General features: G+C 33.3%; 1 protein-coding gene across 3 annotated transcripts in view; it reads left to right on the top strand.

The window, feature by feature from the left end:
• Positions 1 to 18,079, top strand: part of RALGAPA1 (Ral GTPase activating protein catalytic subunit alpha 1) — a gene marked incomplete at both ends in the record, with an annotated part of 206,636 nt that overhangs the window by 101,884 nt on the left and 86,673 nt on the right. For all 3 annotated transcript variants that reach the window (XM_084241386.1, XM_084241384.1, XM_084241385.1), the window contains 8 exons: positions 664 to 857; positions 1,039 to 1,137; positions 1,669 to 1,824; positions 3,184 to 3,312; positions 8,328 to 8,453; positions 12,133 to 12,191; positions 14,526 to 14,634; positions 15,963 to 16,073. In XM_084241386.1, coding sequence (XP_084097512.1) covers positions 664 to 857; positions 1,039 to 1,137; positions 1,669 to 1,824; positions 3,184 to 3,312; positions 8,328 to 8,453; positions 12,133 to 12,191; positions 14,526 to 14,634; positions 15,963 to 16,073 — 983 coding nt within the window. The remainder of the gene's footprint in view (positions 1 to 663; positions 858 to 1,038; positions 1,138 to 1,668; positions 1,825 to 3,183; positions 3,313 to 8,327; positions 8,454 to 12,132; positions 12,192 to 14,525; positions 14,635 to 15,962; positions 16,074 to 18,079) is intronic.

The raw sequence follows: 18,079 nt of genomic DNA, 5'->3' as shown, positions 1-18,079 counted from the left end.
CCTATAATGATATCTATCTTAATCAGCTGTTTTACAGATGAGGAAGTGTAGCCTTAGGAAGGTAACTTGTTCAGTATCAATAATTAATGACAGAAATGAAATAGAACCCAAGTTTACCTATGTATAATCTTTCAGTGTTAATAACTAAATATTATTATGGAAATTTTAGATTATGTTTCCTTTTTTTCCCAGTGCCATTGTGATATGCTTGTAATGCTCAGTATGATTTGTGAAATGTATAAATATGTCTTTGAAAGTTTTAACTACAAAGAAATAGGCTTATGAGGACTTCCTGCAGGATCTGCATTCAGCCTGAGATTTTATGTTAATTTTTGATGTAACCTGAAGTAGCTGTTAGATGAAAGTATATACATATAAATATACTTTTTATATGAAACAGAAATTTCTTCATATGATATCTATCTCATTTCCTCCAGGTAAATCTAGAGAGAACCCTATTAGATAGTAATTATTTCCATAATAGGGAATTATGAACTGGTGAAGTGAGGTTTTGCCCTTTCAGGAAAAAATAAGACTAAGACATATGGACATTTCTTTTTTCACTTTTGTAGGTACTTAAGATCATTAATTTGACTTTTATGTTTTTGTGACCAATTCTCTTAGAAAAATAACTTGACACTAGTGTATTATTTTTTTCCATAGAAATCAGTGAATTTCCATCTGAATGTTGTAGTGTGATGGCAGGAGGTACTCTCACAGGATGGCATGCTGATGTTGCTACTGTCATGTGGCGAAGAATGCTAGGCATTTTGGGAGATGTCAATGCAATTATGGATCCTGAAATACATGCTCAAGTTTTTGATTACCTCTGTGAACTCTGGCAGAATCTAGCTAAGGTAAAAAGAGAAAGATGTAAGAGGAGAAGGAAAGAAAAATAAAATATGCATTAAGGAGTAGAAGAAACCTTAGATAACATTGTCTCACCCCTTCTGACTTTAAACTGGTGAAGTCATTTAACTATAAATAAATATGAGAGCACTTTTCATCAGTTTGTTGCATTTTATTTTAAAATTACAGATTAGAGATAACCTCGGCATTTCAACTGATAACCTGACCTCCCCTTCTCCACCAGTTTTGATTCCTCCACTGAGAATACTTACTCCTTGGCTTTTCAAGGTAAGCTTAGTATATAAAATATTAATTGAAAGGTTTAATTTCTTAAATAGGTATATGATTACTCTTAAATATTTGCTAGCTATTTTAGCTATTGTTTAGTCATTTAGAATAGTTTTTAAGTAGTTACATAGAAGGGAGCGCAGGCATAGCAAAGTTATTATATAGGAGGCATCATTTCTATTAAAAAATAGTGAATATAGAAAATTACATTTTTATTATATTTATGTGAAATTTAAACCTCAAATTTGTGTTCCAGCATATTTTATATGCTTTTAAAGATGTAATTCTTTTAAGTACTGTTTGATATGTTTGGTGTGTTGTCCTAAGTGAAACAATGTGGGTTATTCATACCTACTTGTATGAATTTAATGATAACATAGTTTCAGGAATCCTGATATTTAAATTCATTAAAGAAATTGGGCAAACAGAAATAAGTGAAAATAAATATATTGCTTGCTATATTCAGTTTTTAAATATTTAACAATTAGTATCTATTTGTATGGTATTAAAACAAAGATCTTTTTATTGTAGGCAACCATGCTGACTGATAAGTATAAACAAGGTAAATTACATGCTTATAAACTTATTTGTAATACGATGAAAAGAAGACAAGATGTTTCTCCAAATAGAGATTTTCTAACACATTTCTACAATATAATGCATTGTGGATTACTTCATATTGATCAGGTGACTATATATACTTTCTCATGATCTGCTTTATAGGTTTATTTTTAATTCCTAATTCTGTTTAGCTCTTGAATTAAATTAAAATCTAGAATTAAAGATCTAGAATTAAAAATACGTAGTGGTTTATTTATAGGTTTTTTCCATTTTGTGATCTCATTTGTTCTTGAAATGTAGTTAAAAAGCAAACTATTTATTGCAGTAAGGGGGTTAACTTGATTATTAAATACATTTTCCTCTAAAATTATACCAACAAGTTCACTTTTTGAAGAGACTAAAACCATCCTTTGCTTAGGTTCACAACATCTTCCTTTAATGTTTTAATGCACTCATTTTAAGCATTTTATAATTGACTTGTAAGGTATATGGATTTGCTCATCTAGGCATGCAGCAGTTAGATTTTTTTTTCTTCAAGAGTCAGCACATAACATTTTCTTAATACCAGTGATTGTATTAGCATAGTAACAACTATATTGATTTGGCAATAATCATAGTTACTAATAAGATAGTCATAAATGTAACTCTTAGAACTTTTCTTCAGAGGTCTTGGTTCTGGCCATAAAACTAAAGAATGTGGAGGTTACAAGTCAAAGTAATATAAATATTTTGATCATAATGTAGTTCAGTTTCACTGATCATTTAAAAATCATTAAATTAATATTAAAAGATGATTTTATTTCTTTCTGAAAAATGAGAAAGTTTTTTGCATTAATTTAGAATACTTATAGTATTCTACTTATATACGTGTCTCAAAATGATGCTATTAATTACTAGGAAAGGAGAACTTCACTTACAGTAAACCAGTTGGAATAATACAATCTAATACACTGCATCCTTCTGGTAAATTCTGAAGGCAAAGTGAATGAATAATAAAATTAAGAATATTCCTTCAAAAATGTTCAAGTCCATATTTCTGAGGCTAAATATCTATCACCAAAGGATTTAAATTTATCTAAAAAAAGAGAGTCTCTGCAATTGCCACATACGTAACGCAACTTCAGAAATCAGAGGTATCACATAGAAGCAAGTAGGTGGCAAGAAGAACTACTCTGCAGATCAGTTTTACAATATATGGGCCTTATTTCTCAACCCTTTGAAGCATAACCCTTACAACTTGCTCTTTAATGTGAAATAATATATTGATGTCAATTAGATACGTATTAAGTTTACATTCCTTTGACAAAAAATATAATACTAAGCGTGGATTATTTGGAAGAACAAGAAATATTCCTCAATTATTCAGCCAATGTATAGTAATTAATTGTTTTATTACTGCTTGTTATCTATTTTAACAATATTGATTAGCTAATACCCAAGATTACATTTGTGATTTTTTTTTTCCCTTCTTTGCTTATTTCTAAGGATATTGTCAATACAATTATCAAGCACTGCTCACCTCAATTTTTTTCACTTGGTTTACCTGGTGCCACAATGCTTATTATGGATTTTATTGTAGCAGCTGGAAGAGTGGCTTCTTCAGCTTTTCTCAATGTAAGTTGTATTTCCTGTTCTTCATAATATAATGAACTGTAGTTAACCAGTACTCAACTAAGAAAGCAACAGAGGAACAGCCATTGTTGATAAAATCTAACAACCTACTGGTCAGGAAATGTTATACTCTAACTGGAATTGATAGCTTCTCCTACTTCAAAAAAAAAAAAAAAAAAGGAAACAAGAATTCTGAAGTGTAAATGAAGTACTAAAGTTACTCAAAAAGTACTAAAGTTAGTTCTTAGATTGATCTAGGAGATATATATGAGAAATTAAAAATTATAAGCAAAACAATTTAAATTGAGGAAATCTAAAGAAACAGGGAAGGAGAAAATAAAGGAAGGTTAATGGGCCGTATAGCAAAAGAGAAGAAATAGATGTGAGGTAACCCAGAAATAAGCTCTAGGAGTAAGCTCTAAATTTTCAAACAGAATGTAGGGATTTTTCATACATCTGTGGAGCTGTGAGACAAATGCCAAGTAATTTAAGGAGTTGGAACATGTTCATACATAAGTGGCAGAGTCATGTGAACTAAAGAGGAAGGTGGTAACTATGTTTATGGTGTTACATTTCATCCTATAGAAAGAATGAATAACCTTTTTTTTTCTTAAAGAGTCATAGTACTCTTTTTTTTTTTTTTTAAGATTTATTTTTTTATTTACACAGGCGCTGGGTACAGTCAGAGGCGTGGGAGGGTGAGAGAATTCACCAGAGCCAGAGCGGAGAGTAGAACAGACAGAGTGATGAAGTACACTGCTAAGGGGAGCAGTGGGCGGCAGGAGAGGTCTGCACACCATGTGGGACCCTCACCCGGTGACTGGGGATTGAACCAGTGCTGCAGAGGCTGCGGGCAGCTTCGCAACCCAGCGCTCAACCACTGTGCCACTGGGGAGGCCCAGAATGAATAACCTTTAAAGGATTTTACGGAAGGAATGACTATTATCAAATTTGTATTTTAGAAAAATCACTTGAACAAAATATAAATGAGAAATAACTGTAGTATTACCTATCCAGTAGACTTACTGGAAAACACTAAGAACATTTGGGAGAAAAAAATCAGTAATATCTGACTAACATTTTACTCACTTTTCATTTATAAGCTGCCAGAGGCCAAAAGTGAATGAGAAAGAGTTCTTTTTGGGGCATAGTAAATTATCTAGTAGACATCCATTTGGAGATACCAGGAGGGCCATTCATTGCATGTACAAGTCAGGAGCTCAAAGGAAATGTCAGAATTGAAGATGTAAAGCTGGAAAACTTTAGCTTATAGATTGTATTGATAGCTATGAAACTGGATACAGTCACCTAGAGGAAATGTGCAAATGAGAGAACAACTGACCTTTATAACTAGTTATTAGCCTGGTTTTCTAATTTCCTAAGGACAGTGGACATGTCTTACTCATGTTGGTATTGTCAGTACCTCACAAGCATCACATTTACAGGTCTTTATAAGTAGAGTATGTAAGTATTTATTTAGCACAAAGTTTGAGCTGAACATGTGCTAAACCCTTTCGTGGTTATTAAACTTTTATTTATCTTTCTGTATAGTGTTCCTTTGGGTGAAATACAAAGAATAGAGAATAAATGAGATAAATTGTGCTCAGGAAACATACTGTCTGCTGCTGGGGAGATAGGAAGTATACTGACAACTGTGGAATATAGGATAACAAGTTAGATGAATAGAAGGAACTCAGCATAGTGGTGGAAAGCATGGAGTCTAGAGCCAATCTGCCTGGATTCAAATCCCAGCTCTGTCATTTATTACCTATATTTTGTACAAGTTACTTAATTTCTTTTGTTTCAGTTTTTCATGTATAAAATTGATATAACCTTGTTCATAGAGTTATATTGTTTTATTTTTAAAAATTTGGTTGAAGTAACCCTGCATTATGACATACTAGTTTCAAGAGTATGTCACTGAAAATCAACAAGTATATGTACAATGACTTTATCACTAAAAGGCCAATCCATTCTTTCATTGTACAGTTGTCCGCTTTGAGTAACCTCTAACTAGTTTAATAGTCCAAAAGTTTATTTTTTCTTTTTTTTAACTTATTGGCTTATTTTTCTCTATATACCTTATGAGTGAAGTCATACAGTATTTGTGTTTCCGTCTGGCTTATTCCAATAAGCATAAAATCTTTAGGTAAAACATAGTGTACATAATGTACAATATGAATTTGTTAAATGAAATTATTTGGTAATTCAGAGAAAAAGGAGATCTTTCTTGTTTAGGATATCAAGAGAGTTTCATAGAAAAGATATTTGAATAGATCATTTAAATATTAGTATTTTTATAAGTGAAAATGGAGATGAGGGAAGGTATTCTGGAAAAAAAGGAAATAGGCATGAGTAAGCTGTGTTCCAGGAACAATAAATAATCCCATTTTTAGGAGCTAATTATTCTAGCTAGAGAGTAGTTTACAGAAAGATAAACTTTAGATCCCAGCTATCCAAAGTGTGAGCTCCACACTGGAAATATTTGGTATGATTTGGATACTTGTTATAAATGTAAAATCTCAGCCACCATCCTAGACCTGGTGAAATAGAGTAGTAGACATTTTAACTATATCCCAAATGATTGGCATGAACAATAAAGATTAAAAAACAATGCTTTAGGGGCCTCCCTGGTGGTGCAAGGGGTTAAGCGCTGTACTGTGAAGCAGTCTGCAGCTCTGCAGCACGAGTTCAATCCCAAGTCGGCCAGTGAGCTACCCACATGGTGAGGCAGACCTCTCCTGTCTCGCCCACTGCTCTCAGCAGTGTACTTCGGTCAGTCTGCCTGGTCTGTTCCCCACTCTGTCTCTGGTGAATCCTCTCACTATCCGCATCTCTGGCCCGACCCCAGTTCTTGTATGCATAAATAAATCAATATTTAAAAAAATACTTTAGACTGTACCTTTGGAATATCTTCATTGCCAAGGATCAGATTATAATGCTTTATAAGAGAGTTAAGTGTTTTCAGAGATTATTGTGTGCTTTGGTAATATTAAGTGTATTAATCTGAGTAAATTAAGTAGAAGACAAATTAGAGATGATAAACAAGTTACAAGGCTATTATATCAGGGTATACAGATTATCAATCTCAGGTATTGGCCAAACTTGATAGACCTCATAAGAGCGTGATTCATAAACCAATGTTATTTTTTAATTGATTTTCTATGAAAACTGTACTGATTGGCTGATTATTTCAGATAGCTAGTTAGCACGTTTCCTATAGCCTTTCTCAAGGTTCTGTAGGAGAATTAAGCCCTAATGTCTTAAGGCATCATTTTATGTGACTAAACTTAGTGTGCGTCTAGGAGGATACTATCAGTACTTATGTAGCTTTGTTGGGGAAATTTAGGAAATAGTCATTTTTATTGTTGTTTGTTTCTGTGCTTCATAAGAGGAATACCAGTTGAAAAAAGCTACATAGGAAACCCAGTCATTGAAGGAATCACCTTGAGGCCCACATCTCCACACTTGAGCTTCAGGACAGTTTTTTCCATTGGATGATGTTGGCCATACAGTCTAAAATCATACACTTTGATTTAACATTTTTATGCAGTGCATATAATCTTCATTCTGTTAATGCTTCCCCTGTTCCCCTTAGGCAGATGATAAAGTAATTGATAAGGTTTTACTTTTCTTAATTACAATCACATTTCAGATTTTCCCCCATTATATCTACATACCTGAATATTCATGGTTACGCTGTACTTCTTTAAAGACAACTCTTTATCTAATCTCTTTCATTAAATATTGTTTCTTTTAAAATAAGTTTTGGTTTTGTAGGATGAGTTATTTGAAGTTGAGATCGTGATTGGGTTTACCCTGATTTTTTTTTTTTTTAAGATTATTTATTTATTTATACAAGCACTGGGTACAGTCAGAAGCGTGGGGAGGGTGAGAAAATTCACCAGAGCCAGAGCGGGGAGCAGAACAGGCAGAAGGACTGAGGTACACTGCTGAGGGGAGCAGCGGGCGGCAGGAGAGGTCTGCGCGCCATTCGGGACCTTCCTCTGGTGGCCAGGAGCAGCCGGGGATCGAACCGACGCTGCAGAGGCTCCGGGCAGCTTCGCAACCCAACGCTCAACCGCTGCGCCACCGGGGAGGCCCTTTACCCTGATTCTTAATGCTTTTACCTGTGTCTATAAATCTAGATTTTTTTAAAATAAGCAAACAGGTTGTTTTGTTGAAAATCATAATAGAGCACTACTTCATTCCCTCTATTATAATATTCATTAACATGGGGAAATTACTTTGGAGAATAAATTCTTGTTTTACTTGAAGTATTGTATTTCTAATATGTATATTTTAACGTTGTTAGGTGCTATAAAGATAAAATTCAATTTGTAGGTATTTTAGTAGTTAAAACAATATGGATGTCAATGTTTGGTGGGCATGTTAGAGGGCAGAAGAAAAGAAAGAAATGTTCAGTGCTGATGCTTCAAATATGGGTTGATAAACTAAGAAGATAAAAGTAACCGTTGGTCTGCAGTCCAAGCATAAATTCTAATTGTGTTTTTAGTAAATTACATAGGCAATGCATTTGTCAATGCCTATTATAAAAACCAACTAGACTAGTGCCTGATTAAGATATAGTTAACATTTTCATCCTAAGTTAGTTCATTTATCCTTAGATAATAACAAATATCATTTAGTGACATTGAGTCATCTGTTCCCTGAAACAATATGTTATGATGTGAGTTGCCTTTAAAATGAAAGTATCTACATTTTTCCTCAAAAATAAGACCAATTTTATTCTGTTAGTAAGCTATATCCCTATTTATAGTGTCATTAACTGTAACTGATTAAGCTGCTCTTAAAACTGTTCATTGTACTTATTGAAAATAACAGTAATTTAAATGGAAAGTATAGATGAAAACCTAAATCCTTTTGTTTCTCCTTTCCTTCTGAATTTTGTCTTATATTCTCACTTACCTGGGTAATATGGTTAGATGATAAAGTATTTTTTCTGATAATCTAATGAAATCAATGCATTTAAAATATTTTAAAAATCTGGTACACAGGCACCAAGAGTGGAAGCACAAGTTCTTCTGGGATCTTTGGTTTGCTTCCCCAACTTATATTGTGAACTGCCTGCTCTTCATCCCAATATTCCTGATATTGCTTTGTCTCAATTTACAGATGTTAAGGTAAGAAATCAGATGCTAGTTTTTAAATTCAAATATTTGATAACTAGAACATATATCAATAAAATTTGTATTTTTTCTTTTCCTTTAGAAATCTACACAGTTGTTAAAGAATATTAACCAGCCATACCTCCAGACACAGGCTGGAATGTCCTGACCATAGCCTTTTTATGTGTTTATGACTGCTTTGGAACATTTTTTCATTATTGAACCCCTCACATATCAATCTCCTAGTAGTCATTCATTCATTCACTGAACATTTATGGAAACATCCTATGAGCCAGATACTATACTACTGATGCAAGACTTCTAAAATTGAGACACTTGACCCTTCCAGTTTCCCAGTGTGATGAATTAAACAATATAACAGAATATTCTGTTCCACTGTAGAAAGTTGGAATTGAGATAGAGCTCCCCTGTACCCGAAGCATTAACAGACTTGAATAGGAGTTGTTGCAAAATTTAATAGTTGCTGTACTGTGTGGGGAGGTGTTATTTAATCAGCATCCTTAGTCTTTAGGACTTAGTAATTCTTAGACCACAGCGGATGGGACCTTTGTGATCAGGTCTCTTAGTTAGGATAAAGGCAGTTAGTTCTTCTGGACTCAGTAATGACGGTAAATAATTCCATCACTAAATCAAAACCTGTCTCTAGCTGATTGTCCATGTATTATGAATTTCCAAGGGTTCTGTAGCCCAAGAAAGGGTGCTTGTTATAGTAATTGTCAAATAGTCGCTTTGTTAACCTGATTAGTCCCTAGAATTAATTAGAAGGGAAGAGGAAATATGAAGGGAAGAGGGAGAAGTATTGTGACTACTCAGAAGTCTTAACCAATTTTCATCAACAGTATTGCATGTACTTTCTGTACCATCTGTTTTTATCTTTCAGTATTTATCACACTTGCAACTAATTGTACAGTGTCTATACCTTAGATCAATAATTGCTGTGAGATCTCATGACTGTTTTCAGAGCTTAGCATTCTGCTTGGCACATGGTATAGTCTCAGAAAACATTTGTTGAACAAGTAAACTTCATTTATAACATAAAATCGTATGACACAATGCAAATTTACAATGACAATAAAAGCCATACTAATTGATATTCAATATTAAGACATGTAACAGCTTTGGTTTCTTCTATTTCCAGAAGATTGTGAAAGTCAAGAATAAGCAGTATTATTTAATTTGCTTAGCCAGTTTTGAGTTTATCAGAAGCTCGTCTAGTCTGCTGCATCAGATCAACATTTCAGAGTTGCCTTTTTCTGTGATATCCATTGTTCGTCAGTAATAGATGATGTAATTTAAAAATAAACAATACTTTGGGGCAGGGGGATCCAAAACAAAAGCACATTCTAATAACGATGAAAACAAAAAACCTAAGAAAGTGATGATTATTTTTAGTCAGAAAAAAAAAATGAAGATTCAATTACATGCCATGGTGGTCATATTTAATTTTCACTGAAATCAGCTCCTCATGAACTCTGCTGTTTTTTGGGTCCGTGCTTTCTAAAATCCATTTCCTTCTACCTAAATCATGATCATATAGACCTGTTTTTCTCTTCTTACCTCTTCTAATTACTCTCCCAGCCCCCTCCCACACACCAATGCTTGTGTATAATCCTAGTCCTTGGCTTTGGCCATTTATCAAAATCCTGTTTATGTAAGACTCCTTGGTGAAATCTTTTATTACTTTATCAAAGGAAGCTGTTTGTTCACATAGAACCTTTCATACATCATACATCATCTGGTGTTTGGTTGTTTGTTTACAAGTCTGTCTTCTTCCCTGGACTGTAAACTCTTAAGGATATGTACTATGTCTTAGCCAACTGTTTATTTCCATTACCTAAGACTGGGCCTATTACATAGAATGCTCTTAGATTTAAACAGTACATATTGTCCAAGTACCTAATTGGCAGCCATTAACTAGATACTAAGTTTATAAATGTAAATATGCAAAATATTATTTTATTATATTCATTTATTTTTAATTGAGGTAATATTCGGATACCCCCACCAGGTATTTACTACCGTAGTGCATGGCACTACCAAATCACCCATACTCCACCATAAGGTTTACTTCTTTTAGGGAGCTTACATTCTTTTTTTTTTTTCCTAATAAAGTACTTAATTTTTTTTTTTTAATTGAAGTATCATTGGGACAACCTATCTATGGTTCAGAGGTGCAGGTTCATACTTCTTCAGATGTATGTCACTACACCCACCATGGCACTCATAGTCTGTAAATGCTTATAGAATGAATGAATGATTTTTTTTTTTAAGGAAGGAATATACATTCTTAATCATCAAATTTGGTGACATTGTTGTTCTACTCTCCTTAGCCACTGTCATTGTTTGACCATGTTGATATCCCTGTCTTTCGTAAAACTCTTAATTTACTCCTGGCCTACTAAGTATTCTATCTATAATTCCTTAATGGGCCTCCCCGGTGGCGCAGCGGTTGAGCGCTGGGTTGCAAAGCTGCCCGCAGCCTCTGCAGCGCCGGTTCGATTCCCGGCTGCTCCCCGGCCACCAGAGGAGGGTCCCACATGGTGCGCAGACCTCTCCTGCCGCCCGCTGCTCCCCTCAGCAGTGTACTTCGGTCCTTCTGCCTGCTCTGCTCCCCGCTCTGGCTCTGGTGAATTCTCTCACCCTCCCGCGCTTCTGACTGTACCCAGTGCATGTATAAACCAAACAAACAAATAAATAAATAAATAAATAAATAACATGCCTCTATAAAAGAAAAAAAAAAAAAGTAAATTTATAATTCCTTAATGGATGAGTATTCTTTTCTCCTGATAAATATAAACTCACTACAGGACTCACTGAATAATTGCTTCCTCTTTACTCTTCCTTTTGAATATTTTATCATTTACATAATTTTAACTGTAACATTTCAGTACTCACACATTATCATGCTTACAAATATCAAAAAAGAGGATTTTGATTTTAAATGACATTTCTCAAAACTTTGAGAGAGATTAATGCCTTTGGGCTATTAAAGCTGCTTTACTTATCTTACAGAGGTATTATTATTTTCTAATCAGAAAAAAAAGTTATTTTTTTGAATGTATACATTTGATTATAAATTAATCCATCTGGACTGCTATAACAAAACACTAAAGATATATGTATCTTTGTATAGACAGGGGGTTAGGACTCAGAGGGAGACAGGAAGAGAGGGAAGAGCTTATAAACAACACATTTCTCACACTTCCGGAGATTGAAAAGGCTCGCACATAAGTCACATTTTGGTGACCTCACATTTTGAGGACCCTCTTCCTGGTTCATAGCTGGCAATTTCTCAGTCTGTCCTCACAGGGTGAAAGTTGCTAGGAAGCCCCTTTATTAAAGCTTCTCTTTCTTAAGAGCTTCAATCCCATACATAAAGGTGCTGCCCTCATCACCTAAACACCTCTTAATACCAATTATCTTTGGGGATTAGGATTTTAACATATGAATTGGGAGGAGACACATTCAGACTATGATATTGTTTTATTTAAATAACTATGAATAATATTGGACTCGGTAAAAGTTATATGCATGACAATAAAGATTGGCTATTCTGTTTCTCTACTGTATCTCAACATGGCACAGTGCCTGAACCTATAGTGACTGTTTAATAAATATTTGTTAAATGAGTGAAATATTTTCATTGCTACTAACTACTCCCCCCTTATTTTAGGAACTTATAATCAAAACTGTATTAAGCTCTGCAAGAGATGAGCCCTCTGGTCCTGCACGGTAGGTCATTTCTTCTTAAGATTTGACTTACCTATTCTATGTTTAGAATCAATGTTTTTAGATGTTGATTGAATTATTTAGCAGTTCAGGTTATTTCAGATATGTAAGCTATTATGAATTACATAAATTATTTGAAACAGTAAATGGTTACATTTTTCATGATTTAAATGTTACCCTTCCTTTATTAAAAAGTTAAAATGCTACTCACCTTTTCTATTACATTCATCCCCTGTATCAAAAATGATATCTTTTCATTTTAAATACATTTTGCTTTCCCTTCAGACTGTATATTCACTATCTCTTAGGCAATCCCTTAAAAGGTAGTAGTATTACCAATGAATATTTGTTAAATTGACTTTGAATAAAATATTGTAGAAAGTCATATCTATGTAAATAGTATATATTAATATTTGTAAATATTTTATCTGCATGTTTTTTAAATAATTTAAGATTTTAAGATGCTTCTGTTTTAAATGTCTAACTAAGAAGTGAAACTATGGCATTTTTCTGTTTTATAAAAACTTTTCCCAAAAGGTTAAGGTTTAAATTAGCAGATTGCCAAAAGCACACTATATTCCTTTTTCTCAAAATACTGTTAATTTATATTTTATATTTCTTGAAGCTAATTCTGATAGTATATCATTAGCTTCAATAGTAATATGTCAACTACTCCTCCAGTCCATATCTGTGCAAACTTGGCAGGCTAACATTTATTAAGCCCTTTCTATGTACCATGCACTCACTGTTCTAAATAGTCTATGACCTCATTTTGGCTTTGGTTTTTTTTTTTAGAAGATAGGTTACAATTTTTATCCCCGTTTTTTTCGACAGAAGCTCCTCACCTAGAAATGGTACAGTTATGACTGAAACCCTGGCCTTTTGTCTTCAGAACCTTAGGAGATACATAAGTAATAGGGCAGAATTAGATTTGAGCTCACGCTTAGTTCTAGATCTTATGCTCACCTTCCTTTTTCAAATAACATTAATTCTCAAGTGACAGAATAAATAATGAAACCTAAAACATAACTGCCCAGAAGTAGACTTGGAAATAATTAACAAGGCAGTTTGTATTGGGTGTATAGGAATATTCCAGAAGATAAACTAATGTATTGTCTAAAATTGTTTTTCTGTGCCTTTTAGGAATATGAATTCTTAGAAACATAAACCCCAAAATCTGACCAGGAGCAAAGTTGAGCCATTCTGGGAATATTCTGTTGATATCTTGAGAAATAAATGAAACTGTACACACAAACAGCTCTTACCCTCTACTACAAAATAAACTTAAAACATTTGTAGTCACAGTCTGTGCCTTAGCTAGCTGCCTCCATGGAAGGCTTTGCTTCACTTAAAAATTTACTGCCGCTTTAGGTTACAGCTATTTCATTGCTAACCCTGAAACTTGGTTTTTAGATCTATAAGTATTTTCTAAGATTTATGGTACACAACAGTAAGGAAGAAATAAAGAGTAGACTTTATTTAAAAGACTTTCTGATAGTTTTGATAATAAATGATTTAGTAGCATTAACCTATAGTCAACTAAAAGAAAGGACCTCATAACCTCTGATACATCATGTTCAGAAAGAAAAAATTATTTACATTGGTTTGTTCTGAAATTTAGCTTTATATTGATTTTAAGACATGGCTGTTATACTACAATACAAGACAGTTACTTTTTTTTAATACTTAACAACCATCATGTTTCTTCAGAAGCTTATACTTGAATACACTAATAGAATTTGTACTGATTCTGTTTGTCAGATATCTCCCTTCAAGATGAAATTTAGTTATTTAGCTAAAGTATGTTAGTAGGGAAATTTTTACAAGGCATTAGGGTCAAAAACAGAAATTATACAAAGTGTGGTTTCTGTTGAAATCTCTTTATAAAGTATATAAATTTTATTTATGTTCCTAATTTGTTTTAAAAGAGTTTAGCTAAAGTTTAAAAGATATGAAAATATTATTTGACATATCAGAAGCTTCATGTTTTTCTTTGTGTACTTTGTTAATAAAATACTCTTTCTGAAAGCATGTTATATATTTGGGATATTTTGTGGCAATATCAATTATTAATATGAGTTTATTATAAAAATCCTGTGTTTACCTATGATCTTGATATAAATTATAATTGAAAATTAGGCTTAAAGAGTTTTGGGGATGTACTTTCCTCCCACCTTCTTTCTAAGAAGAGCTAATGTATAGAGCAACAGATTAACAGTGCTTACTACCATTCTGTGTTGATTGTTGAAGGTGTTTGGGTTGTACTGGTGTCTTTATTTATTCATTTGAAGGCTCATCCACTTTTATTTGTATTAATGTTGGTTGCTTTTTGTACAGATGTGTAGCACTTTGCAGTTTAGGTATTTGGATTTGTGAAGAATTGGTTCATGAATCTCATCATCCTCAAATTAAGGAAGCTCTGAATGTAATTTGTGTTTCGTTAAAGGTAAAGAAAACTATTTAGTGAAATATATTAAAATAGTATAGAATGTATGGGTTTTTTTAATCCATGTTAATTACATCTTATGCCCTTATACAATAAATAAATGTTTTTCTTATTTAATTATTAAATTAGTACCTCGATCCTGACATTTTCTCTAAGAATGGTCCTACTCTTGAATTTAGGATAGCTTAATGATGAGCTTTTTTATGTATTTGGTTTTGTCCCTAGGATACTTACTAAAGATGACTCCTAAAAAGGAAATCAGTCATTTAACAACATACATGTAGATTGTTTATTTCTTAATATTTTTGTAACTTTTTTACCTTTATTTCCTGAATCCTTGAATTGGTCAGTTTTTTGGCTTTACAGTTTAAGTTAAAAATCCTCTTCGTAACCAGAATGTGATTTCTTCAGAAGTATTAACAAAATTATTTAGAAAATCTGAGTAAATAAATATTTATTTGTGAAAGAAATATTCATACTATTTTACCTTAAATGTACTCTCTAAATAGGACTCTAAAGATGCAGAGTACAAATATTACTTTACAGATATTTCTGAGTACAGATACTGTGTTTGAGATACTTTGCTAGGCAAAATGAGGGTACCAGAATAAAAAAAATACAGATACTAAATTCAAGAAATTATGATGATTGAGAAAGATTAAAATAAGAATAATAAAATATAAAAAGCTAAGAGAAGCCAATGAGTGGTAGCTTTACACCCTCTGATTGAGTTCACAGGAGAAGAGATTACTTTGACATAGACATCACAACAGGCTTTGGAAAGAGAAGACATTTTGTAACAGGGTGGTCCCCAGGAAAGAGGGAGTTTGGGCTGCCCCTCTCTCTGCCCTGTAACAATTTGATCAAGGCAGAAAGTGAGTGAGATTTGGTCCTAGAGCAAGAAGCATAAAAGTTTGACTTTATGCAACTGGGGAATCATTTAAGAATTTTAGGCATAGAAAACATCAATATCAGAGTAGGTTTTTAGAAGATTAATTTGGAAGTATTGTATAAAGTTGGAGTAGGCAAAAGATAAAGTAATGAGTAGTTTAGAGGCTGTTGCGGAGATCGAGGTACGAGAAAATGGAACAAAACTTCAGTGAGGTCAATAAAATTTTGTAAACAAAAAATAAAGTTTTTTATGTGTTTGAAATGTGTTATGATTTTGAAAATTTGCAGCTATGTCACTTCCTAATTTAAATAAACTAAAAATATAGTGACAAAAGAAGCATGTATGAAATTTAAAAGTTTTTAGCAATTAATGCATTTATTAATGAATAATAATTCAGGGAACTTTTCTTATAATAGTGCTTTTTTTTCCATTACAGTTTACTAATAAAACAGTAGCACATGTAGCTTGTAACATGCTTCACATGCTGGTTCATTATGTACCTCGACTTCAAATTTACCAGCCAGACTCTCCCTTGAAAATTATTCAAGTAAGTAATTTCTCATCTTTTTTTATTAAGACTTTGGATGCCTCATGATATAAAATGACATACAAAAGTAAATTTTCTTTAAATTTTCATATCTAAATAATGCAACTCAGGATGCTTTTTTGAGATATGTAAGTTCTTGACAGTTTGTATTTTATACTAAGACAATACGTCCTGAGGTGTTTAATGCTGCATGCACTTTGCAGTTGTCATTTTCTTCATAAATGTATACTTTGCTTCATTCTCCTAGGAAAGAAAATATACCATACAAAATCATTTACTTTCATGTGATTCTTGTCATTTGCCTGGGAGAAAAAAATCTGAGTGATTTATTTTCCTTTATTTCATAAAATAAGATTAAAACTCTTGGCCACAAATTCAGAGCCTCCAGATGAGGACCCAACCCAAGTATAGATTCCCTTTAAATATCCTGTAGTCCAGACCCTTTGGTTGGCTTATTATCCCATCATAGTTGACTAACACACCCCTCACTTTCTTCTTCTTTCCTTCTCTACTTCTCTCTGCTCTCACTCATCTTTCAGTGATTGGTTTAAATATCTCAAATGGTAAGAATCCTTACCTGGTTTTTTTCCAACTAGAATATATCTTTCTTTTTTTTTTTTTTTTGAAGATTTCTTTATCTATGCATACAAGAGCTGGGGTGCAGGCCAGAGATGTGGAGGGTAAGAGGATTCACCAGAGACAGTGGGGAGCAGAATAGGCAGATGTACTGAAATATACTGCTGAGGGGAGCAGCGGGCACGACAGGAGAGGTCTGCTGTGCCATGTGGGTCACCTCCCCGGTTGGGGATCGAACTCGTGCTGCAGTGCCTGTAGATAGCTTCATGGTGCTGTGTCTTAACCCCTTGCAACACCAGGGAGGCCCTAGAATATATCCTTTTTACCATTGTACTCTTGTAACATTTTTAGGAAGGATGATAATTAATATTTGTTATGTGCCAATCACTTTGCCAGTCACCTTTTTGTATTCTTTCATTTAATTTTTAAGTCTTTTGAGGTAAACTACAAGAATATCTCATTTTATTTGGACTTGCTTTTTGTACTTTGAGATACTGTTTTTTACAAGCCTCTGCATCAACAACAGGATTTTATCTGCTGAAGGCTCTAATGGTGGTTAGTATTTTTTAACAATGAAGTTTTAATCAAGGTGATATGTACATTATTCTTCTAGACATAATGCTGTTGCACTTAATAGACTACAGTGTAGTGTAAAGATAACTTTTATATGCTCTGGGCAACCAAAGAATCAGTGTTAACCTGCTGTATTGCATTACTCACTTAATTGTGGGAACCAAATCCCACTGTATCTTCAAGGTAATGCTGTGTTATCTCCTCCACATATCCAGCGCCACAAACTTTATTTAAGATGAGAGAACTGAAGATGTAGTTACTATGAGAAAGTCTCAACCTAATAGGGCAGAAACAGTTCAAACCCAAGTCTGTAATGTTTCAAGTTCAGACTTTTCACTCAACCATGTTGCCAGCCTCTGTTAAGGCACTAAATATACCTACTACTGAACGTTATCACTGACATTTAAATGTATTAGTGTATAATATTCTAAGCTCTTGTGCAAAAAGTGCATTTATTTTCTTTGTTATTTTTTTTATGCCCAGGGTAACCTATACAGAGTCCTTTCAGTAAATGTCTTTTGAGTTGAATATCATGTCATGGTTAGGAGGTTGAGTTTGAGGGTTAGACACACCTGGCTTAACTAACCCCAGAGTTAGTTAAGTCTGCCACTTACTAATTGTATAACTATGAACAAGTTACTTAATCCTGTGAACTTTATGTTTACATTTGGAATAAAATATCTATCTCAGAGTTGCTCTGAAGATTAAATGATAAAATACATGTAAAACATTTAACAGTGTTTGCCAAAAAATGATGGAACATAATTTTTTTTTTTTTAGATTTATTTTTATTTATTTATTTATGCAAGCACTGGGTACAGTCAGACGTACGGGAGGGTGAGAGAATTCACCAGAGC

This window comes from Talpa europaea (assembly GCF_964194135.1).
Source record: "Talpa europaea genome assembly, chromosome: 8".
NCBI lineage: Eukaryota > Metazoa > Chordata > Mammalia > Eulipotyphla > Talpidae > Talpa > Talpa europaea.
This window is presented reverse-complemented; position numbering and strand designations above follow the sequence as displayed.